Source organism: Streptopelia decaocto, assembly GCF_964273445.1.
Source record: "Streptopelia decaocto genome assembly, chromosome: 9".
Classification (NCBI taxonomy): domain Eukaryota; kingdom Metazoa; phylum Chordata; class Aves; order Columbiformes; family Columbidae; genus Streptopelia; species Streptopelia decaocto.
Genome location: NC_138664.1, coordinates 4225230 through 4252494, shown reverse-complemented (window position 1 = coordinate 4252494; position 27265 = coordinate 4225230). Strand labels below are relative to the sequence as shown.

The window sequence follows — 27265 nt, the reverse complement described above, 5'->3', positions numbered from 1 at the left end:
GCACTGTAAATAGCAACTCTATTTGTAGGAAACTGATTACCTGCTGAATTTATTCAGTGGAAACATCTTCAGCTGTGACCATGTCAAAGAAAGGCTCTATTAACATATTTTTGTACTGGTTTAATTATAGTGCCCCAAGTACATAGCTTTTGATTTTCCACTATATGGAGGTTTTGGTTTTTAACAGCATAACAGCAAGTAAAAAAATTGCAATAATTTTCTCTTCTAAATTAGTCAATGTATCTGTTGTGATAGCAAAGCAAGGTACAGTTAACAGTAAGCCACAAGGCTATTCTGTGCTTTTCCCACTGCAAGTGGCTGCATACGCTGTTGCTGCAAAGACTATGTTGTAGTTATTCTGATAGACCTCGAACAGCAAGTACAACAAATGCATGTATACTTGTTCAAAACACAAAGACGCTGGGGCACTTTCTCAGACATTTGAACATACCAGTTCATTAGGCTCAGACATATTTAGATCAACACTGTTTTTTGGTTTATTTTTGGTGAGTTTTGTCCCAGGTTTTGGATACTTTTCCTTGCTATGAATGACCTGAATATACTGGTCGTTGCTGCTGTTCTGCGGATCACTGCTAGATTCAATGGAAATGGAATCAGATTCTGTTAGAGATTGCTCCAGCTTTTGCTTTGATTTTGGTTTCACACGTGGCTCGGGATAGTTCAGGTGCACTTTTTTGTAAGCATATGGAGGTCTGTCCAGATCCAGCTCAAAACCATCATCCCAGGATTTGTAATGCACTCTGGCTAGATCTTTGCTCATAAGAATGTGGCCATCAGCACGTTCCCCAATGTAAAATCGTGGTGCTGGGCGAAGATCAGACAGTGAGCGAGGGCGATGGGATCTGTTAATGAATTCTCTCTCAAGTTCCTCTTCATCCTCCTCGTCTTCACTGGGATGAGGGGAATACATCTGGTGTGGAGTTCGAACCACGTATCTTCTGACATTGCGTGGATACAACTCAATAATGTCTCCCGATTCATCTTTTCTGAAGTGCCTTTGGAGTCGGGAGGTGGAACGGAGTGATTTTTTGTGGGACTCATTTTCATTAACAACAAAATATCTGGTAGTGTATGGTCTACGTCCCACAAAAACAGGAGCCCCTGCCCCAAGAGTATCCGGATTTACCTGCCGAATACCCTTTCTAAAGAGAGGCTCAGAATGAACATCTTCAGTGTGCTTCTTGAAAGTCACTGGTGTGTAGGGCTTTGTTTTACAGAGCTCACTTGCACTCCCATGCACAACGCTTGGGTACCTTTAGGAAGAACAAAAAAAAATGAACAAACTATTGAGATACAAACTTATCTATCTAATGTAATTAAAATGTATCAAAAATTATTGCTCTGGAAGTAAAACATTAGATTTTTAAAATGGGTGGAGCTTACAGAATCTCCATTGTTCCAAATTTTTAGAACCAGTTTGAGAAACATACCCTAGAAATTAGGACATATATTGCTTTTCCCTGTGAAAATGCAGAAGACAAATGACCTCTCAAGTTATGTTCCTGTGTTGTTTTCTTGTTATTCTGAGAACTGTTCTTTGATCACTTGGAAAAAAAAAACCAACAGGTAGCTTAAAGCATCAGCCTGCAGATGTCCAAATCTGGTTGTCCTACAACTAGACCTGCACAGACATCCTGCATAGAGTTCCTTCACTCTTACTGGGTTTGTCTTGTTCATGGAAACAGTATCCTGCACAACCTCTTCCAGTTATATGCCTGAGGGGAAACAGTATTTATCTTTGCTTGAGGTGTGTGCAGACTCTGTCAACTACTCTGAATAGTACTCATGAATGAATCTGCTTTTAAAAATTCACAGAATCACAGAATGTCAGGGGTTGGAAGGGACCTGGAAAGCTCATCCAGTGCAATCCCCCCATGGAGCAGGAACACCCAGATGAGGTTACACAGGAAGGTGTCCAGGCGGGTTGGAATGTCTGCAGAGAAGGAGACTCCACAACCTCCCTGGGCAGCCTGGGCCAGGCTCTGCCACCCTCACCATGAAGAAGGTTCTTCTCAAATTTAAGTGGAACCTTTTGTGTTCCAGTTTGAACCCATTACCTCTTCTCCTATCATTGGTTGTCCTATCATCAGCTGTTTTACTACTCCAGGCAGTCTGAATACACTGCTATTTTGTAAATAAACACAGGTATGTCATGGAGCTGATGGAAGAAATGCCGTTTCAAAACCAAAGCAGTCTTACCTGTTTGTGATATGGTTGTTCCTTGGTTTCTGTACACTTGATACTGAGGGAGCTGGTGTTAAAGAGCTTGAAGTTGCAGGAGTTGTATTGACAGGTCTTGCAACATCAGTTGAAGGCACAGTTTGGGGCACAGACTGGGAAATAGTTTGTATTCTGGTGCCTTTGCTCACAGGAGATTCAAAATTCAAGACACTGCCATTCTTTCGGGGAGTTGAGGACCGAACAGAAGACTCCTGGCTGATAATATCAGTTTCTTGCTCAGGTCTCTTGTCATTCCCATCCAGATTTTGGATTCTGGCTAGAAAACAGAAATTATTACAAGTACTATCCAGGCCTCTAAATTTAGAAACTGCTTTGTAAATGCAGTGGCTCAAATTCACCCTTCAGTCAGGAGAGGCAGCGCTGACAGAACCCCACTGTGTTCAGAGAAGAGAAGCTGGTGTCACATAGGGAGACATGGTGAAAAAGGGGTGCATCAGCGCTCTAGGGTATATGGCAGACATAATATTGAGGAAAAAAGAAAAAACACTGGACATTACACTGTAGGATTCCAAAACAGGCAACAAGCCAATGACTCTCTTCAAGAGCCTAATTTTAGTTCGCAATGGACACTACTTCCAATATGAAGGTGGCCAAATTCAGCAAATTGGCTCCAGTGACTGTGCTGGTCACAGCCGAAAGTTGAATTTCATTTTGTAACAAAGGAAATCCAACTAGGAGCCATAGCCCTCTGCCCTTACTAGTTACTCCTGGTCACCATATTGTTATACATCAGGTATTTCACCATTTAAGTGTCCACTGGAGAGCTATAAAGTGGTCGCAGTAGCATTAGGACCTGGCCACAAAGCTACTGTGTCATGGCTTCTCTTTGGCTTCACAAATTTTTACTTGTTCCTTTCACTGGGAGGTACCAGAAGGACGGCATCCTTTTTGGGGTTTCTCATCGCTAAAATCTGAGAAGCGGAAGGTGCAGGTTCAAATTCCCTTAGGCACAGTAGACAAGTCTAAAATATTTTCATTGCTGATGAAATATTCAGTCTGCTCAGGTCAAACAGTAGGGGCCATTCCCTTCTTCCTCTTTGGATTCCTAGCCTCTACATTTTACGCAAGGTCTGTCAGGATTTGAATCATCAGAGATGCCTCCCAGGTTCTGCCCTGTTGGTGGTAAAAAGCAGGAAAATACTCAGTCCAAATTTCCCAGCAGACTTTGGGTACAAACTACACACCCTGCCTTTCGGTGACACCAAAATTAGGTCAAGCTGAGCTTAAAACCCATCTAATCTAAAAGGAGGACTCTACAGCAAGTGCAGTTTTTACAATTTAGTTGAATTTCTCTGTGTGTATGAGAAATCAAAACAGGTTGCATCCAAACACTGTCTCAATAGTGTTATTTCTAAAGGTCACCAACTTACCTACTGCCATCTGAACCACCTTTTTCTTATCTTCAGTTCTTTCCTAAAATACATTCAAAACAATGAGAAGCAGTAAATAATTATGGATTAGAAAGTAAATCTACTGCTGTGGATCGGTTTTACATTGTGAAACACTGAAAGTGACTATATAGATTTATTAATAACTAGAGCTTTACTGAAGACCCACTGAATTGCATGTAAAAGTGCTTTGTGCTGTACTTACTGTTTGGATCTTCATCCTCAGTTGATTGTTGGTGAATTTTAATGATCTTGCAATACTTTGTAGGTAATAGATTAGCATGCTAGAAGTGAAAGAGGTGATTACGAGTCACTTCAAACAGTCTTGAGAGTTTTCTCTTTGGGGGTTTTATAGGTCATCAAAATGATGTACATGTTCAGTTGCTGCTTTGTAGCATTTCCTTTATACCGTGATAATGGATCACAGCCTTCTTTCAAGCAAACATACATGAAAGAAAGAAATGAGACTGAAAACAGATTTAACAGCAGTTCTAATTGTGCCTGTGTATTTTGCAAGTCTTTTCATTATGCATGTAACCCTGAGTGCATTTCTAGCTTTTGTTGTTGTTGTTTTTGTTTTGTTGTTGCTGAAAATAAAAATTTTGATAAATATTTTCTCTTTTTTTTTTTTTTTTTACGAGTCCAAAGTTATGGAACAGAGATACCAGAATTACAGCTGAGCTCGCACACTCATACCAGTGTAATTTTGTTGACTGACTGGAATAACACCTTGTTTACACTGGCACAACTGAGGTCAGATCTGGCCTGACAACATTGAGTACACTGGCTTTCAGATGAGGTAAAGTCTTATGTAATAGCTAGACTCTGTACCACAAACATTTACATATATGCTTAGCCATTGGGTTGAAGGAGTCAAGAGATCTACTTAAATTTGTAAATACGTTCATATTTATATGGCTGGGACCTTAGAGGAAAAAGTTACAAATAAGAAGTATTGCTTCGGTCCTTTTGATTTGTCTAAAAGCCCACTGGTGGGATGAACTGCATTCATCTGTAGTTTACAGGGCAAAAGAATCACACAAAAATACCTGCAAGACAAATGATGCTTCATAGAAACAAAGTGAGTTTCAAACAGGTCAAAGCAAATATTAATTCCCAGCTGTGAACAATTATTTGGACACTACAGTAATAAAGGACTTTCACTGGACAGTCTGCAGCAAGTTCTATTACATTAACACTTAAGAGCAGACCTTCATAATTGATTTATCTTGTCAGAAATCAAGATGACTCAGTAGGTTCTTTAAATGACAGACCGAGCCCTGTTCACAGTCAAACTGAACTAATGACCGTGAGGAAATGGAAAATTAATTTCTGAGGAGGTCTTGAGAGGGAAGAAGGATCTTAAAAGTTCCTGGAACCAGCAGCACTGCAAGCCTTGACACCATATAGTGAACTTGCTCTTACACTATCCCAGAACAAGAGATGTCTTTTGAAAATGTGGTGATAGTCTTTTTAACATACTCTCATTCCTGTCTGATCCGTATACCATGTATTTTTTTCAGATGTGCTTATTACAATAACACAGTGTTTGTTTCTCAGTGTCAGCATTTGATTCTCCAGGGATAAGGCCACTATTGCTACAATCAATTTAAACTGCCTGTGAAAACCACAGTACTTACAATAAAAGCAGTAGTGCAGGGAGGACAACCACAGGACTGCTGATGTAAGTAATCACTGTGTTGAACCATGCAGGAAAATCGTGTTGAATTGTTTCAGAAACGATATCATATATTTTTTCTTGTCCACTACAAGGGGGGGGGGGGGGGGGGGGAAGAAAAGAAATTATTAAAAGAAAACAAAACCACCCCCCAAAAAACGCTACCTACCTCCCTCCCCATCCCCCTTTGTCCCCTCAATTAAGTAAAATTAAGTTGTAAGAGATCCTAGGCACATCAGTTTGCTAAGCACTGTTGCACTGAATAAACAAAGAGTTTCATCCCAAACTTATAAACATAAAATAACTGAACCACGTGCATTAAGCAAAATGTTGAGCCTCATTCAGAATATTGACATATTCGCCTATTTATATCTTAAACTGGAAAACACTGGCAGCAGAAAAAAAAACTGTCCTGTCTATCAACTTTTTTTTTTTTAATTGGTAATTTTAGTATTATTGAACCTGATCAATTTATGCTAAGAGGGTGAAATAAAATCTTTGCAATTTTCATTAGTCCATTATAACTCACCTGAAGGGACCACAGCTTGAAGATGGCTTATATCGGGCAATAGCAAAAATTGTTGGTAACATGCATAAGAACAACATGAACAGCAACATGGCCAAGTAGAAATTATTGGATCTGCAAGAAAGTGTAGACGTGTTTCAGATTATACTAATCAGAGAGAAAAACAGAGGCAACATAAAAAGGTGCAAGTCTGTGTCTTCCTAACAAGTTCAAGATCTACATTTCTGAAAGATCAAAATCATTCTGCTATGATTAGAAAGTCTGAACAGAGCCAGTTTGAACAGCCTCTTAATGATCAAAATCCTATTTGCGCTGCTTTCCAGATACCACTGCTGCAGGCAGAGAGTGGTTCATAGCACCCTTCTGTAATATCAAACCTGATCTTCCTGCCTGGTTGTGTTCGGGGAGAAAAAGAACAGTGGCAGAAGTTGATTCATCTTCAAAACATGTTAGAAACAACCGATTCTTAAGAATCAAAGGTGTTCTAAATTATTTCCATTTTGAGGAAACAATTAAGATATGAACTGTGGTAGAAGAAATATGGGGACATCTGTTGTGGAACACAACAGGAAAAAGCGGATGCTTCATAGCTTTCAAAGAAAGAAACATCAAGAAATAGGACTTGCAACAGTTAAGACATGCAGATTATTGTGTTCAATCAGATCTGTATGGGAATAAAGTATTTATGTTAGGCCATAGTAATATTCCCTGACATTTTCCAGTTCTTGCATACCTTTAACTACCTCACTTTACAAACCCTTTTGTTTCTCAGTAACTATCTTTTTTCCACAGACCTTTGCTATCAGTATTACTGTCAAATTTGATCGTCAATTTTAAGAGCTAGAACCTCCTGTAATTTTGTTCCTATGCACAAAAGACATTTCCATTGTCAGCATTTGATTTGTTCTTTATCTTTTGTTCTTATTTTGACTAACCGAGATGCTCTGAAAACCTGCTGATGTGGGACATTACATGTTAACACTGCCCAGCTCCTCAGGTACATGAGTCCAATCAACTTGAGAACATTGAATGCTGGCAAGCAAGGTGAAAAAAAAGCTCCCATCCTGGAAAAATAATATCATGTCAGTGCTCAGTGTTGCCAGAAGAAATTTTAATAGCAGAACATATGAAAACCAACCAAACAAATCAGGTAAACAACAGCTCACTATCAACAGACAATCTCATGATAATAAAGTATAAAAGCTTGCATTACCAATATCCTACTACAATAGGTTTCACTGGAAATCATCAGATTAACTTAGTAATCTGCCAACAAAGGACAAGAAAAATCACTTATGGACTACATACCAGATCATTCCTTGGTTGTAGACCAAATGCAAGACATTCTCTGCAATTTTGAATTCTCCATATTCTGGCTACAAGAAACACAGCATAGGATGAATAACTTGTCTTATTTATTTATTTTTTTCCATATAATTTATTAGAAGCATTTGAATCAGTTTGCAGACAGCACAGAGTGGGAACACAGTAAAACCTGCTCTGCAACAGGGGATTCAATAAACTGATTTCTCTCTAGTTTACTTCATGTCTTTAGTTAAGGACAAAGAACAGTCCTCAGCCTTTCATGCCAACAGCTCCTTGCTAACCACTATAATTTTCTTAAAGAGCTTTATGCTTTTTGTTTATTGTTTCTTGGACCACTATCTACATTATGGATAAGTTACACACCTACAGAAAAGGTCAAATATGGGGAGTAATTCCATGCCCTCTGTCTCATCTTTCACTCTGGGACTGCTCCATGATCTCATTTTGGGAAAGACAAAGAGTTTTGCACCACGGCCATGGGAGGAGGCTTGAGAAAAACATCCAGTTGCAGCAATTTAAACTCAGTCTGAGCTGTGCATTTATATATGCATGCTACCAAGAAATTATTTCTCTGTTGAAAGGCTTTAAGGATGTTCAGTACTAAGGAAAGGAGCCTACCCATCTTCAGGATTTTAGTTTGATAAAATAAAGTCTGTACTTACAAACTTGCTTTCTAGATCCCAGCACCAGCAATCACTTAAATATCGGACACACAGTCCACGAAAAAAATCAATCAGCAGGATGCTTGCGACTGTGAAAATCATGTCGATAATTGAAAGCTTTAGCATCTCCTGAAATACATATTGTTCACACATACTGAGTTGTTCTGGACTGCATGTGGCTCTTTTGCATTTGCACCTGTATTTTGGCTCAAGCTTAGTATTCTCATAAAATAGGATTTGAATATATACATTATCCCCTGTTAAGCTTTTCGTGTTTGACTTTTCCCTTATTGTCTTTGTTCTAGCACAGAGAACAAATATAATCAAGCTTCCATTGTGCCTTCTATTGTTTGCAGCAATAAAACTGCAAACATGATGGCTTCAAGCTTTCTTTTTAATGACTGTTCTGAAAATTTATCTAGATAAACCAAAATGGATTGGTTTTGCTATTGTACCCAATCCTTTATCATATTGACTGTTGTAAACATACTTGCTAAGAGTGAGAAACGCTTATTATTCATGCAAAACCAAAACCCAGTGGCAGTAGGATCATCACGTCATAAAAGAAACCTTCTTAGTGCTTTGAAATGAATGGAGTTATCCTGTATTTAATTGGGCTTTAAAAATGTACAAGTAAATAGAAAAGATTAAATTCTCTAGCCCGCTCTGGAAGAAAAAGCAAACAATCAAAATAAGCCCTGAACACTGATTCTAAAAATCTGCTGATGCAATTGGAGGGTTACAAACGAGAACAGGAGGCAGGCTAATAAGCCTAGGAGGAGTCTTTTGCTCCAGACGATCACACAAGGCCTTTAATATTGCTTCCTCTGGAACAAGGAGCTGAGAGCAAGGCAGTAGCCCATGGGCATCATTCTTAATCTAGTGGCCTGGACAGGAGTGCAACACTGACAGAGACCAAACCACATTTGCGTTAAATAGCATCTTTTGAATTTTGTGTTAACATTTCTCTCTGTATGTGTTGCTGACGCTGCTAGTCACTCAAAGTAAAGGCCACAAATAACGACAGCTTCACATGTAGGAAGGCAACAAGTGTCATGTTAAGTCCACAGATTTTCTGCAACCTAACTGTGGGAACATGCATACGTGGTGCTGCACCCAGCTGGCTCCATTCTTATGAACTGACAGGATTTTGAAACCTTTGGTTGCTGTCCTCTTTCTCTCTAAGGAAGTGAAAAACATTTGATTCTCCAGTGATTTAGTAAAGCAGAATGAACAGGGATTTCGGATATATTGTACAAATGACCAAGAGCACAATCTCACGTTTGGCTCGAGTCTTCATCTCCATCTATCCAGGCTGCAAACTGAAGCTGCACTGGGTGCATGTTACTGCTTATGCATTTTTATGGTCACGTTACTTTGTATGAGTTTAATAGGATGTATCCTCTTAAAATAGGATCTGTATCACACATCTGCAGAGATCCGCCTGTGCAGAGTTGAAGAGAGAGGCCAAAGCCTGGCAAAAGAACATCTGTGCAACACTGAACACATTGTAGATACTGAACAAAAAACCAAAGCTTGTATCTGTGGCCATATGACTTTGCATAGTCTTTACCCTTTCTACACAATCCTTAGCTAAATCCTGGAATTTATACAAAGAAAAGCTCTAAAATTGAACACAGTACAACATGATTTATTTTTTGTCAAATATGGATTAGGAATAAGTTGATGACATAATAAAACCGTTACGTACTTGACCAACATACGTCTCCCAGCACTGATCCTGTGGGTTCTGGGTGACGGAGGAAATGGTTTTGTTAACCAGTGAGACAGACACTGCCGAGCCTTGACCATGACTCTCTTCCAATGTCACCATGCTGTTTCTTTTAATTTGTACATCAGGAATAGTTGTAGATAAATTGTATTCTTTAGAAAAATTTTTAGTTGCCAAGAAGTTGGTTGAATTACTTGCATCGTTGTTAACGTCAGAGTCCTGAAATAATATATATCCCAAAAGCTACTTTTCCAACTGTTCATAAATGCAGATGCCTGTCCCTTCTAAAACATACACACATACAGGCATTTCTTCATGTATTTTCAAGCAGCAATTAGGTGACTGTTAAGTAGCTGTCAATGTACAAATACAAATGAAACCTGTAAGGACAGTACTGATAGCTGAATTTAGGTAGCTGGAAATACTTGGCACAAAGTGATGACTTTTTTTGTTTTTAGTCATTAAGCAATGCACAGAAATTATCCTAAAAACCTGCAAGTAGTTGTGAACAAACACTACAAACTAAACTTCACGATCCTATCAAACTGTAATACGTTTTCATCAATTCCAAACAAGTTTTCATCTGACTTCACATGCATCACAATAAATGAAACTCTCTATAAAGTCTACTAGCTTTACACATCAGAAAACAAGTTAAACTTACAGTGACACTCATACTGTCCACTTTATCCAGGAGAGCAATGATTAAACTGTAGAGGTTTCCAAGGTATAGGACAAGAACCCTAAAAACAGCAAGAATAAGATATGGGTTATTGGTATTGTCATCCCATGGACTTCTCATTCATTCTCTGTCTTGGCTGGACTAAAACATATGACCAGAACACACCTCTCCTCCTCCTCCCTTTCTCCCCCCATGTTTTCTATGCTGATTGATGCCCATACCTAGCAAGCTGGAAGCGAAGAGTTGTCCTTGGGTGATACATCTCCAGAGCTGCCACAAGTTCAAAAGCAGACGGTGCAATCATTGTAATCAGTGACACAACCACACTTACCTGAAAAACAGAAAGACACGGAATTTTTGTAGCTTTTCATGTAGATCTGTGGAACCTTGAGTGCTGACTGAAATATTGCTGATGTACATGCATTCATGTCTGCTTTTCTTGGAGGAGATGCTTTGAAAAGTTGTTATTGACATTGCTAATAACAATAGTTCTGATCTAAAATTATAGGTCTAGAATACCACTCAGGAATCTTTACTCCAGACATTGTAGCTTTAAAGTTATTACTTTATTAATTAAGATAAAAACTGAAAATGTAGGAAATATGAAACCAGCAGAAAGACAGCGTACCTCATTTTTTTCCCAAAGAGTCAGCTCCTTTTTGGTGCGCTCTAACCTTTGGGATCGATCCACAACAAAGTATATGATGTAAATACTACCAGCAAGTGAAAGAAGCACAAGGATGTTTGCAATAATTCTTAAGCTTATAGTCACTGCCCTGGAAAACAAAATAAAAAAAGACTAGGTTGTCTTATGACACCAGGGGTCTCTTCTAATATTGTTTTTAGAAGTATGAGCAAAGCAGATTAGCATTGCTATCTGCATTGAAACAGTGCTTTGAAAAGTATCTCTGGTCTTATATACATACAAGTTTTTGCTTTTCTTCTTTTCCTGCTCTTCCAATATAGCTTCCTTGAAAGAAACACAGCATTAACATTTTAATAGTGTTCAGCAAAATAACACTCATATCTTTCACAGAAAATATGAAGTATACTAAGAATAAAAGTTTACAATCTGGAAGCGTAACTGGTTAAATACCTCTTTGTCCTGCATACCTTTTTAGAGTGATAAGTGAGCTTACATAGCAAAGGAAATTTCTGAGAAACAAATACATAGTAATCAAATACTTGTGTGCTTTCATTCATGCACGTTCAACAGGCTACAACCAGAGGTTTACACTTCCAGATGGTTTTGCAGAATGTGCCTATAGAATCCATGCGTCAGTAATACAATACAGAACTGTCAGGTGTTATCCTCCATCATTGAAATAACTGAATATTATAGCTTATTAATTTATCCTTGACACAATTTGAAGAAATTTGGTACAATGACTTAACGAGAATACACCAAATTTGGGAAATAAATTACTTTTGATGAAAACAACATCTGTTCTTAAATTCTAAATGGAAAACATCTGTATTTAAAGCAATTTTCTAATACTGAGAGACCTGTAAGATGTCGCTGGACCATTTGTTATGAAGAGATGAAATAAATGAGCATTTTCACATTGTTAACATGAATTTGATTCTGTCACTCAATGAAATTGCATCAGAAGGAAATTTGTTTCTAGTTGTCTAATTTCTTGTCCCACATACAGTGTCATTAAATAAAACTCTTGAAGAACACAATGGCCTCGCTGGGACAGAATGACAGTGCCAGCAAGTATGATGTCACTGCAATCCCAGCCCTCCCCTAGGCAAACAAATCTGTAAATGAATACTAGAAAACAACAGGAAATGCAAAGGAATGAGAAGAAAGAGATATCTATATATCTATATAGATATATAGATATATATAGATATATATAAAATTTACAGATGAACAAACAAATCAACTCTAAATAATTTGAAGGTCAGTTTCTCACCCTAATGCTATTAACTATGGCAGCAGCTTTACTCTCTGCAGCCTCGGGGTTTCCTATTAAATAGTCCCAAGCACAGAACAGTCTCCAACAGAAAGTGTAATTTTCATCAGAGGCACTTGCTAAACTCATTCTTGAGTTCTTTGCCATTCTGTAAACAAACAAACATACATTCAATTGTAGTTAATGTGTGAAGATCAATATGAAGGAAATCACTGGTCTGGTTCATAGTTTTCAGCTGTCTACATCTTTAGAATTACCAAATGTTTGCAGCAATTATGGTCATTGTTGGCAACTTTATGAAGGAAAAATAAAACTGGGTGAGGTTCAGAGCATGAACTTCACTTTTGCTCTGTTGCAGAAGTGACTCACTGCACAAGGGCATTTTGATATTTACACTATTTATAGCTGGAAAGTAAAGCAAATAAATCTCACTAGAACTGTGGACTTAAACATTTTACAGTCTCTGGGTAGGATCGAGCTGGAGGATACTATCACTAAGATCACTATTACTGTGATTACAAGCTAGTTTGGCGAAACTTGTTATCATGCACAAGATCTGTTTGTTTTCTGTATTGCTTTCACCCTCAGAGTGAACGTCATTGTCAAATAGAAACTCAATGCCATTTTACAGACCTTGGGAAACAGAAAAAAACCCTACTTGCTCATCTCAGATAGGCAAGATGGCAGAATATGACAAAGTGTAAGAAATGAAATTCATAGCTTATGAAAGAAAGGCCATCCAAAAGGACAATGTTAAAAGGGAAACTGTAAGACGATAAGCTAAGAGTCAATGAGCTAAGTCAGAGGAAGAGCTAATCATCTTCAGAAACTGCAAATGAATAGATTGGTGTCAAACATATCAGTGACCCTTTCACAAACCAGGAGGTAGAATGAAAATAAAAAGCGGAGGTTCAGCTTCAAATCAGAGAGTTATTACAGGAAGTGCTAAAAATAGAGTGACCTTGCCCCTCTCCAAGAATTGCACATTCCTGGATTTATGGTCAGCTCTAGTAGTCTTGCTCTCTCTGCTGAGTAACTCCTACTCCTGACCCTTGAATGGGATGCCATGGGCTGGCTAAAAAACCACAAACGTTACATCTAGGATGGAATTTTTATATTTGTCTTTCAATAGATTAGAATAATAATGTTGAAAGCATTATACTTAAAATATAGATTTTTGTTGTAGCAATACTTATACCGGAAGAGAGGAAAACAGAAAGGACTTCCATGGGTGTTACGCCTTACACTATACAAACACAAAGATCATTGTGTGTTCTGCCCTTCTTTTATAGACTGTGAAACTGAGGAGAGAACAAAGTCAAATGATAGCAAGAGGAAGAGGCGAGCTATAATTAAACTCAGTCTGCCTCCCTGGTATTAGCAGACTTGAAGAGATTAACAGAGAACTATGCAGGATTAATAGAGGAAATTAGATAAATACACCATTACTGATTGCCTGAACACTCAAGCTCATAAACAACAACAAACAGAGAGCCTTACTTTTTTAAGAGAATGATAAAGCTGTAAGCAAACACTGCCATTCCAACAAGGAAGTAGGCAAGAGGCAGCCGATATCCAGCTTTCCCAATCTTTCTGTCACGACCGTAGTAGCCATAAAACAAAACGGAGTACTGGAGGTAGCCCTGCAGAGACCAGAGCCCGTAAGTAAAAGCAGTTAACTAATGGTTACAAGAGAACAGTTATAGCAAAACAATAAAGAGCGGTTTTAGCCTTGCCCCAAGTGACCAGATGGTGTCCAGGTCTTGAGCAGATTCAATATGCTCCTTGGGAATGGTCTTGCTGACGGTGCTGCCGAACGGGGCTCCGGCCAGGAGCTGGGAAAGAGAGAGAAGGAGAGAGAGAAGGTCTGAGGAGCTGCCTGACCCCATCTGCCCTGGGGCTGCTGGGCAGAACCACCGAGAGCTGCCACACAGAGATCTCTGGAGATCTTTAGACTCTTACATCTGGGCAGGAACAACCCAGGTTCCAGTATAGGTTGGGGAACAACCTATCAGAGAGCAGCATAAGGGAAAGGGACCTGGGGGTCCTGGTGGACAGCAGGGTGACCATGAGCCAGCACTGGGCCCTTGTGACCAGGAAGGCCAATGGTACCTGGAGTGGATTAGAAGGGGGGTGGTCAGTAGGTTGAGAGAGGTTCTCCTGCCCCTCTGCTCTGCCCTGGGGAGACCACACCTGGAATATTGTGTCCAGTTGTGGCCCCTCAGTTCCAGCAGGACAGGGAACTGCTGGAGAGAGTCCAGCGCAGGGCAACAAAGATGCTGAAGGGAGTGGAGCATCTCCCATGTGAGAAAAGGCTGAGGGAGCTGCGGCTCTGGAGCTGGAGAAGAGGAGACTGACGGGTGACCTCATTAATGTTTACAAATATCTAAAGGGTGAGTATCAGGAGGATGGAGCCAGGCTCTTCTCGGTGACAACCAATGGTAGGACAAGGGGCAATGGGTTCAAACTGGAACACAAGAGGTTCCACTTAAATTTGAGAAGAAACTTCTTCATGGTGAGGGTGGCAGAGCCTGGCCAAGGCTGCTCAGGGAGGTTGTGGAGTCTCCTTCTGTGCAGACATTCCAACCCGCCTGGACACCTTCCTGTGTAACCTCATCTGGGTGTTCCTGCTCCATGGGGGGATTGCACTGGATGAGCTTTCCAGGTCCCTTCCAGTCCCTGATGTTCTGTGATTCTGTGAACACCTTTTTAATTTCAGTTTATTTTTTTGTTTGTTTTGGGGATATTTACTTTTTTAGTTTAGCCAATGAGAAGAAAAATCAGACATTCCCATGTTTTTTGATAACATTACTGAAGCACAGGTTAGGGGAAGCAAAATGTTATTTATGAATAATTTAATGAAGTTAACAAATAGACTTACTTGCCTGCAAGAAATAAACAAAGTTGTGGCTGTTCAGAACTTCTAGAAAATTATTTCTAATGGACAATGATTCAGAGCCCAGAGAGGAATTTTCTGCCTGTAAATGACACTTAGAGGACTAGAGCATACTCAACACCAACTACAGCTTTTAGGATTTGGTTCTCCATTTTAGTAATTGGATACAAACATATTCTGTAAAAGCATCAGTAGTATGTGGACAAAATATAATCTCTAACACTAATAGCAAAAATCTCTTATCCTCTGGCAGAAAAAAACTCTTAATAGTGGAATTTATTTTAAATAATTCATTTTAAATTGCACATTTGAAATTGATGTATGCCTTTAAGTGTGGCATCTGTTTAATTCAGAGAGGAAAATGCAACAGTTAACATTTTTCTGTCACTATTAACAACATATTCTTACCTCTGGTAAGACTACAAATGCTCCTGTCATTATGGTAAGTACGATATTGATTCCAAATAGCCATCTCAAGAAGATGAAGTAAGAGGCAACTCCAGACCCAAAATGACCTTAAACCACAGAAAATAATTATCTGAGCTACGCAGTCTATTAAAGCTCACGTCATTTATTCATGAAGTATTATTTGAACAATAAAACAGAAGAAAACCACTTCTTATTCACGCACGGCATACAGCAAAGTCGACAAAATATTAACATGTCATTGAGGAAAACATAATTCCAACACAGACTCTGTTGGGGAAGTCTGATGATTACCAGCAGCATTTACACAAGAAGCTGCTGTGCTGGGTGACATGATGCATCTGCTTTTCTTTACCACCGAAGCACAGATGTACAGCCTCGCTGCTGATGTCATGTTAAGGGCAGCTTTAATTCCATTCAAAGACTCAAAGGCTGGTGACGCAGGTTACAACCATGTTTAACAACCCTGGGCAGATGTGGGGATGTCAGCCCAAGGATGTTGCCCCATGGGCTGTAATAAACTGTAATGAAATCTTGCTGCATTTTCAGAACCACGATGGCACAAATTTGACTTTTGAAAAGTTACCTGCCACTAGGACCAGAGATGAGAACCGTGTCTAAGGCACCAGGAAAAGAAGAAAAAGCAAAACTTTAAACAAAAACATCACTGCTGAAAGTTTACATCTAACTCTTTTTCCCAAACATTATCTATTGAATTCAGTAAATTCAAAAATAAGCCCTACGACCCAGCATGTGCTTTACTGCTCAATACCATTAAATCTTTATACTCACTCTCGATTTTCTTAATTCTCATTTCCCAAGGAATAAAGATTACCACAAAATTATATGCAAGTCGAATAAACTTCCTCCAAAGCTGAGGAAAAAAAAGCAGAAAAATGAGAAATATGACACTTCTGTATGTTAAAATAAACAAACAAAAAAGGAAAAATAGAAATGCAGAGTATTTTTCTCATCTCTTTCATCTTGTATCACAAGAAATACTACAAGCATTAATTACTAAGACCTTAGAGAATGTCTGTGGGTAAAGCAAACCACGGTAGGTTTTAGAAACACACAAAATGGGGAGGCAGGGGTGGGACACAGGAGTCCTTGACTCTGTTTACCAGTCAGTTGCCAACAAAGATGAAACAGAAGCACCTTTTATACACCTCTGAGTGTACAGTCTAGAGCCACCAATCTACATCTTTTACACATAAAGACTGTAAGGAACCAGCAGAAGAAGCCAATGGGCACCATTCGGTGTCACCTTCTCCATGGCTCGGGGCCGGGCAGCAAAAGTCATCCAAGTTGGGCATTGCCAGGACACCTGGCTTCTGTGTAATTGATGAGGGAATCCCGCTACACTACACACAATGAACCCGATTTCTAGGACAAGCAAACGAACAGACAACTAACCTGAAATTTAAGAGAAATATGATACCTCAGGGGACATTTTTGGAGTGGAAAAGTAAGCTTTTGTATTCAACAGCAGCAAATTTAACTATTATATTCTCAGCTCTGTGTATGACATCTGACACCTGTAGAAACCTGTGGTTATATTTTGTAGAGTCTTTATTCAACCTCCATTTCTTGCACGGTCAGAGGAAAGCATCTTCCTGTACACAGCGTGGTGTGCAGGGGGGATAACAAAAAAAATCTACACGTGCAAAACTGAATGCAGTTTCTGATTTGTTGACTTAGATAACTTTACAGTATCAACAGAACAATAATACCTATGAAATTTCCTACATGTCATTAATTTCCAGAAATGAGGGCCAAGGTCTATTTTCAGTGGTGTAAATAGATTTACTAAGATTAGATTCAAATTCCTCGAGTATTACGCAAGCTAAAACCTTTTTTAATAATGTATTTACTATAAGCTATTGTAGGATTGTCTTCCAAACTAAAAGCTAGACACATTTTCATACAGAACTATTGAACTGTGGCCCCAGAGTCTGGTGAAATAGCCCTTCAGAGAATACTGGCATCATGCTGTTGGTAGCCCATTCCCATCACCTCCTCTAGCAGGCACCAATATTTGTAGATTATTTGAGAAGGAAGCTTATACTGCATTGGTAGAGGAGCATCCACCCCTCAACACATCAAATTAGTCTGCAAAAATGCAATTACTAAATTCACAATAGAAAAAAAAATACTTTAACTGCATTTTCCTCCCTCTACAGAGTTCTTGAGTTGGAGAGCAAGACTGCATAGCAAACATATGCTTTCTGGGAATGAAAACTGCAGATGACTGTTGGTATAGAAAAGAGCTGTAGTTTAAGAAAATGTAGCTGTACCTCTGCACCAGCGGCTTGATAACCTCTTGTTCTCGTGAGCCTCCCTTCATACTTCAGCACAATCTCCTTTGCCTGTCTGCACAAGAACACAGAATTTCATTCTGCACTGATCGTGTTACTCAGAGCCCCTCATTCTGCACAAGTAGCGACTGGCAAAGTTGTGAAAAGCTTTGAAATACAATCATGGACCATCTCACCATAAAATCCTTTCCCAGGCAAAGCTTTTTTCTTTTCCTATTGAAGTTTTTACTGACACCCTAAAACCACTGAGCATTTTGTCTGAGAAGACTCTGTATTTGAAAGTCTGACTGCAGGGAGAGTTTTGTATTCCTCTGTTTGTTTTTTCTCTCTCTCTGTCCTTTTGTTTCAAAGTCTTGAAATGCTTCAACTCAAATGCCTAGTTAATCTCAAGTGGATACTAACACTTCTTCTGCAAATCTATTGTAATGCTCTTGTAAGATGCAGAGAGGTGCATAGTCATCTGGTCATACACAGTCTTTGACCTCAGTAGAAGGTGGATGGGGCCCACCACCAAAATCTCATCAACAGAAGCAGGAAGGCAGCAACTCACAGCATCTGCCTACAAGCTTACACAAAGGATCCGCTGCTGGTAAGGATTCCTCATGATTCAAATGCCATCCTAGCATCATTCAGGGCTTTAAGAGAAAGACGCCAGACAAAAAGAAAAATAAAGCAAGCCCCAAACAGATCATGCTGTGAAAGACCTGACACAAATTAGGCAGGTGGCCCAAAGAGCACACACTCTCTCATTGTAAATTTGGATTAATATAATAATTGCAGTCTTAAGCTGTGAAACGTGTTATTACTACACTGGATGTATCTTTTAAACCTACAAGTTTCCAGTATTTACTGCCATTTGTAATATATTACCAGAAGATTGTGGCCAGCTTCTGTCCTCTTACCATGTAATCAACACGTGCAATTAGCTTGCAAAGGACAGACAGTTTTTCCTTTTCGGGACAGAGTGAAATAATTTATCTAAAAAACATATTACTAAGCATTATCAACAGCCTTACCTGAGTGCCCTCAGCTTCTGCCTCATCGGCCACGGCCGACAGCGGATGTTGGATATAATCTCCTTCTGGTACTGGATGTTCTGAAAGATCTGCTCTGGGTCATGGCTCTCAGCCTTTTCTTCACCAATATCATCATCTGAGTTGCTGGCAGCCCAGCACACACCCCACAAGAAGAAAAACAAGACAGATTATTCCCATTCAGATCCCCAGCAAACTGTTGATATGCACAGGGTCCTGCCTATTAGAGCAATATAACAGCAGTGAGCTCTGGAACACACATGACCTTACTGTTTAAAAGTTGACAAATAATTCAGATGATTTCCCCATCTCCAGAATGTGCCTCTTTTCCTCTCCACTGCTTGCTGCTCAGTCAATAAATCATCCCAGCTCCCCAACATGAATCTCAGTCTTTCTTCTCTGAGCATTTGCAGCCATACAGCTTGTACATCATGCTAGCAAGACACTCTGTATATTTTTCTGGAGCAAAGTGCTGTCTAAACATTCCCAGCAAGTGCACTTAACATTCATTTATTCACCACATATTGTTGGCCTTTTATTTTGATTGTAGTAACGATAAAATATTTTCTTGTAAGAATGGGGGGGACCAGATGCTTAGATCGTGGTCGCTCTTTGTTCCTGTTCCTTTCTGAGAGGGACAGGAGCGTGGGACCCGCACACCAAGAATTACTTGTCCTTGAAAAAGATTAATGTGCTTTGATGCAAATTTCTATGGATGATTATTCATCACCTTTTCTGATGCTGTCAGCACATTTGTTAAGCTACAGCTCTTACAATTCCCCGTTTGAAACAGGGTACTGTATAAGAAACAGCAGCAATATTCACTCTTGTAGAGGCTTAGGTCTAAAACCTGTGGTGACTGCTGCTCCCCGGAATTAAATGAAGGGATCTGATGTACTGCAGCAACCACCGGCTAGGAAGTTTTCTAATTATGTTGCTATGTACTTGTTGGGAAAGTTCCCTGCAACTTCGCTGAAAGAGCAACACCTTTTAATCATTTAGAAATAAATCATAACCTAATCCATGCCTTGTGATAACATTGAAAGGACATCCTGATCCGTCAGTCCACAGTCCTGTCCCCTCAGTCACAGGGGACATCTAAGGGAAATGTGTAATTACACAGGAAAAGTATAGAGAGATTTCTTACTTTGCCATACCCTTGACCTCATAAGAGTTACAGTGTTTAAGTTCAATGTTTATGTTGCAGTGTGAAACACGACTTTTGTGAAAATAAAAACAACAACAAAACCCCCACAAACAAACAAAAAACCCCAAACAAAACACACACAAAAAAAGAGCTTTGAAATAGATCTAAACATAGAGAGAAGAGTGATGTTTCTCACACTCCATGTTTACCGTGCTGTGTCTAAATCAAAGCGCAAAGACGAGACCCCCACTTCTGTGCTGGGTAAGGCAGATTTGCACTTCAGGAGAGAGAAGGGTCTCTTACCTGTGCGGTGGTTCCTGGTAGGTGTAGATGCCGACGTGCCGCTTCACCGTGCGATACTTTTTGCAGGACCTGGCAGTTTTTGCGGCAGGAGAGCCCGTTGCTGCTGCCATGCTGGCAGCCGTGCCCGCAGCAGGTGGAACTCTGCTGTGCTAGAAGGAAGCCTTTAGCTCGCCGGTCAGATGTCTCGCAAGCAGCCAAATGTTATTAAGTTGAGAGCAGCGAGTGACAGCGAGTCGTGCGGAGCAGAGGTTTGCTGCCTGCATCGCCGCCTGCATCGCTGCCTGCTGCTCCCGCACACAGGACCCGCTGCCTGGCACTGCCTTAAAGCGGCAGCGCACAGCAGCCCCTGCCAGGCAATTTTGGGGTGAGATGCCCAGAAGTGAGGTAGGGAGCAGAGTCCAAGGGTTGGCCAGCTGTGGGTTATAATTCACAGCCAAATTTGCCTTGCCGCGGATGAGGTGTTTTCCCTCAAAGCGCCATCACACCGTACCACGTTGGACTGCTCTGGGTGGTGTTTCCAATGAATGCACTGGACATGCTGTTGATGTCTTCGCTTCATGTGCTTGAGAAGAACGTTCTTGCTTCAGTAAAGCAAGACAGTTTGCATTTTGGCCTTTATTAACAGAAAAATGCAATGTCCTTCAAGAATGACTCTGCATTTCCAAAATGTAGCCAATAGTAAATCCCAGAGCCCCAGGTGTGTCTGGTTTGAGGCTTCCCCAGAAATGTGGGAGTTCCATTAACACAAGGCAGAAGAGCATCCAAACGATAAAGAAATGCCCCTATTCAGCGTTCAGTAAAACCAGGCAGCTGTATTCTGCACCAACTCTTTCACCCCTTCTTTTGTCACATGTACATGAGTTGTAAACCTAATAAAAGCCATTGGTGGAAACACCAATTAGCCATGTTCAGGACTTCCAGATCCTTTCCCAGAGAACAGCCCTGACACAACGTGCGGCTGCTGCTTTCCTGGGCCACGGCCCCAACCTCTCCACAACCTCCCCTTGTTGTACCTAAATTTACGGCTTTTCTTTTAGAAGTATCAAAATACCTGCTATTCAGACAGATTGCCGAGCAATTAACTTTTTGTCAATAGCTGTATCTTAATTATGCTCAATTCCATTAATTACTGTATCATCTTTAACACTTAAAATAAGCATTGCCTGGATTATTGATCATACTAATGGCAATTCCTAGAGCTAAAACACTAGAAACCATTAACATCTGATGCACATTTTCCATTTCTTCAGCTCTACTACTTAATTTTATTACAAAATTAATTTAATAGACACTAAAACTGTATTTAACAGAGAATCACTTTAAAAGACAACAAATGGACGGTGCTGTGAGCTCGAGAACCCTGTCTTAAATAACTGCTCTGCCTCTCTGCATGTTCTGGGGCAAATTCTTGCACTTTCAGGCCTCATTTCCAATCCTGTTGTGGGTATTCTGGGTTGTATTGTTAAAACAGATCAAGAAAACTTGATATGATTAGATTCTCTGGCCAAAATCTGACTCTCAAACATGGGAGAGAAAGGAAAAGTTTACAGAGTGTCTTTACTTGTTCCTAACTTGGTATTTTCTCTCCTTAATAGCTCTATGCACAGTGCAGCAAGGGTTTCAGTTACATAAATCAATGGTCTGCTGTAGTTAACTTTTATTTGCAGCCCCTGACAAGAAAGAACATTAAGTTCTCTCTGCTAGATATCCTGTAGAGAATAGCACAGGCTGCTTTTTCCCTCTGCCTTCAGTTAGTGTAACATATTGCCACTTGCTGAGAAATGTTACTTTTCCATAATCATGGTTCTTCCCCTTGTAGTATACTTATTTAATTAACTACAGGACTAAGTAGTAACAAGCCTCATTATTTATAGTCCGAGAGTTGCTTACATAGCTTTACAGTTTTGAAAGAGTAACTCCATTTCATGTAATTCACTCCACACTTTTTAGATGACAAGGAAGGACCATATAAAAATGACTCTGCATTTCCAAAATGTAGCCAATAGTAAATCCCAGAGCTTTAGCCACAACAGAGACTAAAGGGTTTGGGCTCCAAATTCCAGCTTCCCAAGAAGGATGGACCATAATAAATTTTACCTTTTTTCTGCGATGCATTTTGTTATTTTTCATAGTGAAATCTGTAAAATAGAGGCTGTTAGAGCTTTGACATATCAAACTGTCTGTACCATACTTAAATCCACCAGCACTGGAAAGGTTTACCCGTTCGTTTTCTAGATCACAGGATGGAAGAAGCAACCTACCATCCTCTCAGGGTGTCAGACCATTCATCAAGTAAAAGCAAACAGCCAAAAGGAATGGGTATCAGCCCAGAAACATGTCTCCACCAAAAAGGCTTCTCACGTCTTTCCAGCTGGAAAAAGAAACAACAGAGGAACTACCCTGAATGCCAGAAATGTCCCTTAGAACTTTGATGCACAGAGTGTCCTGCAAATATGCCCACACCATCATTTTTTTGACTTGCTACAAGATATGCTTTCCATTTTACAACTGAAAACCAACAGTGTCAGTTCAAATATATTTCCTTGATTGTAATTGTTCCTTGGCACCTCAGCTGTCAGCAAAGCATTGGGGGCCAGATTCTGCTGCCTTAACTCAGGAGAATACGTGCTTCTCTAGTCAGGTCAGTCTACTAAAGTCCATTAGCAGCCTGCTTATTCCAGCTACGTGCAGAAATGTTGAACTCATGCTGCAGATAGACACTTAAGGAAAACTTCTGTACACCCACAAGGTAGGTTTTGACACAGTAGTGTCCTGAATCCCTCAGAGAACATAAGCTAGATCTCTTAAAAATACAGGAGAGAAACTCAGCTATTTCTGCCTCTGTATTACTATTCCTACTTCCCCCTGGGCTTCTGGATACCTTAGTTTTCTTTTGAAGGAACCACACTGGAGAGATTAAGATTTATCGTCATTGGTAGCGCACATAAATTACTACATTTCACAGATAAAGCAGTATCCTTTAATATGATAGTAGTACAGCACTACCAAACCCATTAAAATGCTAACATTTATGATTTACATAGATTTAATCAGGAAGTATATCTTAACAAGTCAACAAGGAAGATTAATTTTGTTTCTGCTTGTTAGAAGGAAGCCTGAAGTCTAAAAAACAAAGCAATAATTTGAGCCTGATATTTATATAGCTCTAATACTGCCAATGCTGGAACCACATACATAATCTGAAGTTACTACCGAACACTACAGCACAATGAGCAGCAAGAGACTCGTGGATTCAGAGCCCACCTGACGGAAGGATGCACAGTGCTTTTCAAGAGAAAACAAAAAGCAGTCTTCAAGAGCTCATCCTTGAAGTTGGTGCCATCCTCTGTTGCCCATGACCCCTGCAATGGCCTCTTTAAAGAACTGAAGCGTTCACTTGAATCACAAAGAAGGTTTTGGGTTTGCCTTTCAGCTCAGCAGTTTAGCAGCCAGAACACCCAGCTGCCTATTTCAATATGCTCTATTGAATCCAGAAACCTACCGGGGTTTGTTTTACTCTGAATGAATACTACAAGGATTATAGATTTGATTTCAATTGCCATTAACTGAATGTAAACCAGGACATTAACCTTTTATTGCAAAACTTAGTGGCAGCTCTCTGTGTGTAACAGGAAGCCTCAAATTTAATCCATAGGATCATTTTGCATTTTCAAACACTTATCCAGGAAAAAGCTGGGTTGGTGAACTCTGCTTAGTGAAAATTCAGGCAAACAGCAGGCTATATTCTCCATGCTTGTCCATTCCCATGGACTTTCAGTTTAAATTGCAGCAAGTGAATATTATTCCTCCAGATCCTTAAGTACATAAAACAGGTGAGAAATAAAGTATTTGGAAGCACTGAAAAAAGGAGACTTGTGCATCTTTAAGTGAACTAATTGTCAGTAGTGCTAAAAACATTCAACCCCATAGAAATCAGTAATAAGTAACGATGCTGTACAGCATCCAAGTTCATGTGAAAACACTGAAACTCCTTAGTAGTTTGAGGACATTTATTTTTAGAACTGAAAGAACTAAGATCAAAAGACAATCCAGTTGGACTTGAAAGACATTCCATTCTCAAATTACAATCTCAGTTCACCTGTTTAGTCCCCAGAGATATCATAGATGTGCAGCTGGATGTAAGAGCAGTTATGGGATTTCCAGGGTAACAATGCCAAAGCCGTTGTCTTCACTTACTGAGAGTAAAATTGATCTACTGAACTCTGTTAAATCATTGTCTCCCCATAAGCCTGTTTGGACAGTTTAATTTCATACACTACGTGTTGCTCTTCAATTTCAGCACGTTCATAATTCTTGCTGACATTTATCAGACTTGCATCAAGGGGAATACTCCCATCGTGGTTCAATATTCTTTGTGAATTCACATTCCACATGAAAAATATTCCGTTAAAAAGCTCCTCCTGTGCAGTTAACTGATTTTACATCATCCTGACTATTTTTATTCATAGATGAGTATCATGACTATTAAAATATACATTTCTGTGACAGTACAATTCACAACAGAGTATATTAAATTCAGAAGATTGTTGAGAGCATTTTAGAGCCTGGTGCTAAGACAGTCGCTAAGGACAAACAGAAGGGGAGCAGAGAGGGGATGGGGACAAACAGAAGCAGCCGCATGCCAAGCCAGGTATCCACAGTGAGGCAGAGGAGGCCCCAATAGCTCTTACAACACTGATGCACCCGGTTTGCAGCACTGCCCTGGTTTGCATGACACACTGTCCCTGGGACTTGCAGCTCTTTACTTTCAGGTGGCAAGAAAGTAATTAGGCACCATATGAGAACTTATTTTTCAGGTGTCATAGGCTGTAGCTACTTCTCCTACAAGAGAATCTGTATTTTGTGCTGCTTTTTCTATCCAGCAGTATGACGTGTATCCCACAGACATATTCATTTCACCAGAGACCTTTTTGAAAGCACTGTAACCAAATTATTTTCCAGACTTACGTGAGTCATTACAGGCCAGACCTAGGATTCAGTGAAAATGAAGAAGATAATTTTAGAACATTTAACAAATAAATAATAAAAAGAAATTTCATATTTTAGAAGAAAAGTTCAAGGAACTTACAATCACAGAAAGTAAATGAATATAGTCTCTCTGTTCTCTGGGGAAAGTTGCTCCCTTTAGTTTTCCTACAGGTAATTTGGAGCAAACTGTCTCAGTAGACCAAGGAGGCAAAGCGAATGAAATGTCACTTTTGGTGGCCAACATGCTCACTGGCACTTATCGTGTGGCCCATTTCTGCTTCTTAGCACATGAAATATGTGGTAAGAATGCAATGAAAGACATCCAGGTATATACAGAGTCTGCAGTATTAAAACAGGATTCAGAGATTCTACCTAGACAAATTCCACAAACTCTTGGAGCCAAGAATGCATAATGAAGATATACAATACCTTAGCATAGAAAACAAATACAACTTATTGTCTCTGGATGTAATTTAGACCAGGCTGGTAACGAGAGGAACTGGCAGCATCGTGATTTAGCTACAAGAGTTTTCTAAAGGCGGGGGGGAGAGGAAAGGCATTAAGAAACACATTAATTTAAACCCCCCATCTAGTCATATCAAGAAACTGCCAAGGGGAAAACTTGAAAAGTGTAACAAAACAAATTAGCAAAGCTTTGGAGACTTCAAAACATTATGCCCTGGCACAAAACTATTCTTAATATTCTTCACACAGTGTGCCAGTGGCTAAATGCCACAGTAACTCAACACAAAAAGATTTGGCATTTCTTCTTACTCTACCCGTAAGACACACCTCTATTTCTAGAAATAATGATGTTAAGATGGATGTTTATTAATAACAGCAAAATGTTTTTATTTTATACACTCTGAGAAGAGCTGTGCTGCCTGAGCGCACTACGTGCTGGATGACCTTGGAAGTGCATGAGTCATGGGCAGTTTGAGCTGCAGTCTAAACAACCACCCTAAATCTTATATGTTGGCACGTTCTCATTATCTGGGCTTTGTACTTTCCTACCATGGAAGGATTTCCACATAAATTATACAGGAAATGAAGCAAAATGTAATTACAAAGTCCAACGGCTCCAAGGCAGAGAGATAACACAAGGCACAGAACACAGTTCAAAAGTCAGCTTTCAATAAACGTCACCTATTAGGAAGAATCTAAATGAAACGTATATTACACTAAGCCACCCACTTCGAAATTATGTCATTATCTCATCACTAGAATAAGGAGTTATAAGGTTACAGCAATTTCAAATAATCAAGTAGATTTCTCAAAGGGACTTTCATTCTTTGCTTTTACACATCAACATTTGGACTTTAACATATACTAGAAAATTCTATTATACTCTATTAAATTGAATTATCCCAAGGAAAACCTCTCTAGTAAGGTTGGCCCAGATGCTTAATAATCCATTATCACCCTCACTTTTTCAACATAACAAATTTTCTCATAGTAGCTTTTTGTCTCAAAAGGAAAAAAGAAAGTTATAGAGCTTTTAAGCGTTCTGAATTGATGTGATTCAGCTGAACAGAAGGAGCACTACAGTGATGAAGAAAATCACTTTTCTGCCTCTGACTTCAGTGGATGGTAAGTCAGACCCATAGTCTTTGCATTAAACGTTTCTAGCCTAGTTTATAGAAGAGAGCACAAAACACACATCTTCAAGGGAAGATCGTTCCTTAAACCATTTGTGCAGAATAAAGTTCTTGGATTTTTTGCTTGTTTGGATTTGGGGGCTTTTGTGTGTGCTATCCTCAGTGCAAAAGGATTATAAAAACAATGCAAAACCCACAAAATTTGGCTTACAAACATCAAGTAAATGCTAACAAAATAATAATATAATATATATTTAAAACAGTCCTTACCTCCAAGGACCTCATACGCTGCAAATACATAAGCCTTATTCTGCTGCAGAATTAAATGTTATCATTGAAGTCACAGAGGTCGAGTGTTTAAGCCCGGAAGTTAGAA

The 27265-nt window shown here is 39.6% G+C and overlaps 1 protein-coding gene across 8 annotated transcripts; it reads right to left on the bottom strand.

The window, feature by feature from the left end:
- Positions 1-6: 6 nt before the first annotated feature.
- Positions 7-27265, bottom strand: TMC3 (transmembrane channel like 3). 8 transcript variants are annotated; one of them, XM_082060800.1, is made up of 25 exons: positions 27160-27234; positions 25721-25823; positions 22523-22673; positions 20303-20451; positions 18835-18978; positions 17798-17873; positions 16293-16374; positions 15483-15589; positions 13915-14013; positions 13679-13821; positions 12179-12326; positions 11183-11226; positions 10885-11032; positions 10478-10587; positions 10239-10317; positions 9554-9793; positions 7843-7971; positions 7163-7230; positions 6790-6918; positions 5858-5968; positions 5291-5416; positions 3856-3934; positions 3633-3675; positions 2221-2518; positions 8-1274 (listed from the first exon to the last, which is right to left on the bottom strand). In XM_082060800.1, exons 4-25 carry the CDS (start codon positions 20410-20412, stop codon positions 434-436), a joined length of 3354 nt encoding a protein of 1117 aa, XP_081916926.1. In that variant the 5' UTR covers positions 20413-20451; positions 22523-22673; positions 25721-25823; positions 27160-27234; the 3' UTR covers positions 8-433. The 8 variants fall into 8 exon arrangements, with proteins under 8 accessions (XP_081916923.1, XP_081916924.1, XP_081916926.1 ...); XM_082060802.1 differs by having other exon boundaries at positions 20303-20443; XM_082060799.1 differs by having other exon boundaries at positions 22564-22673.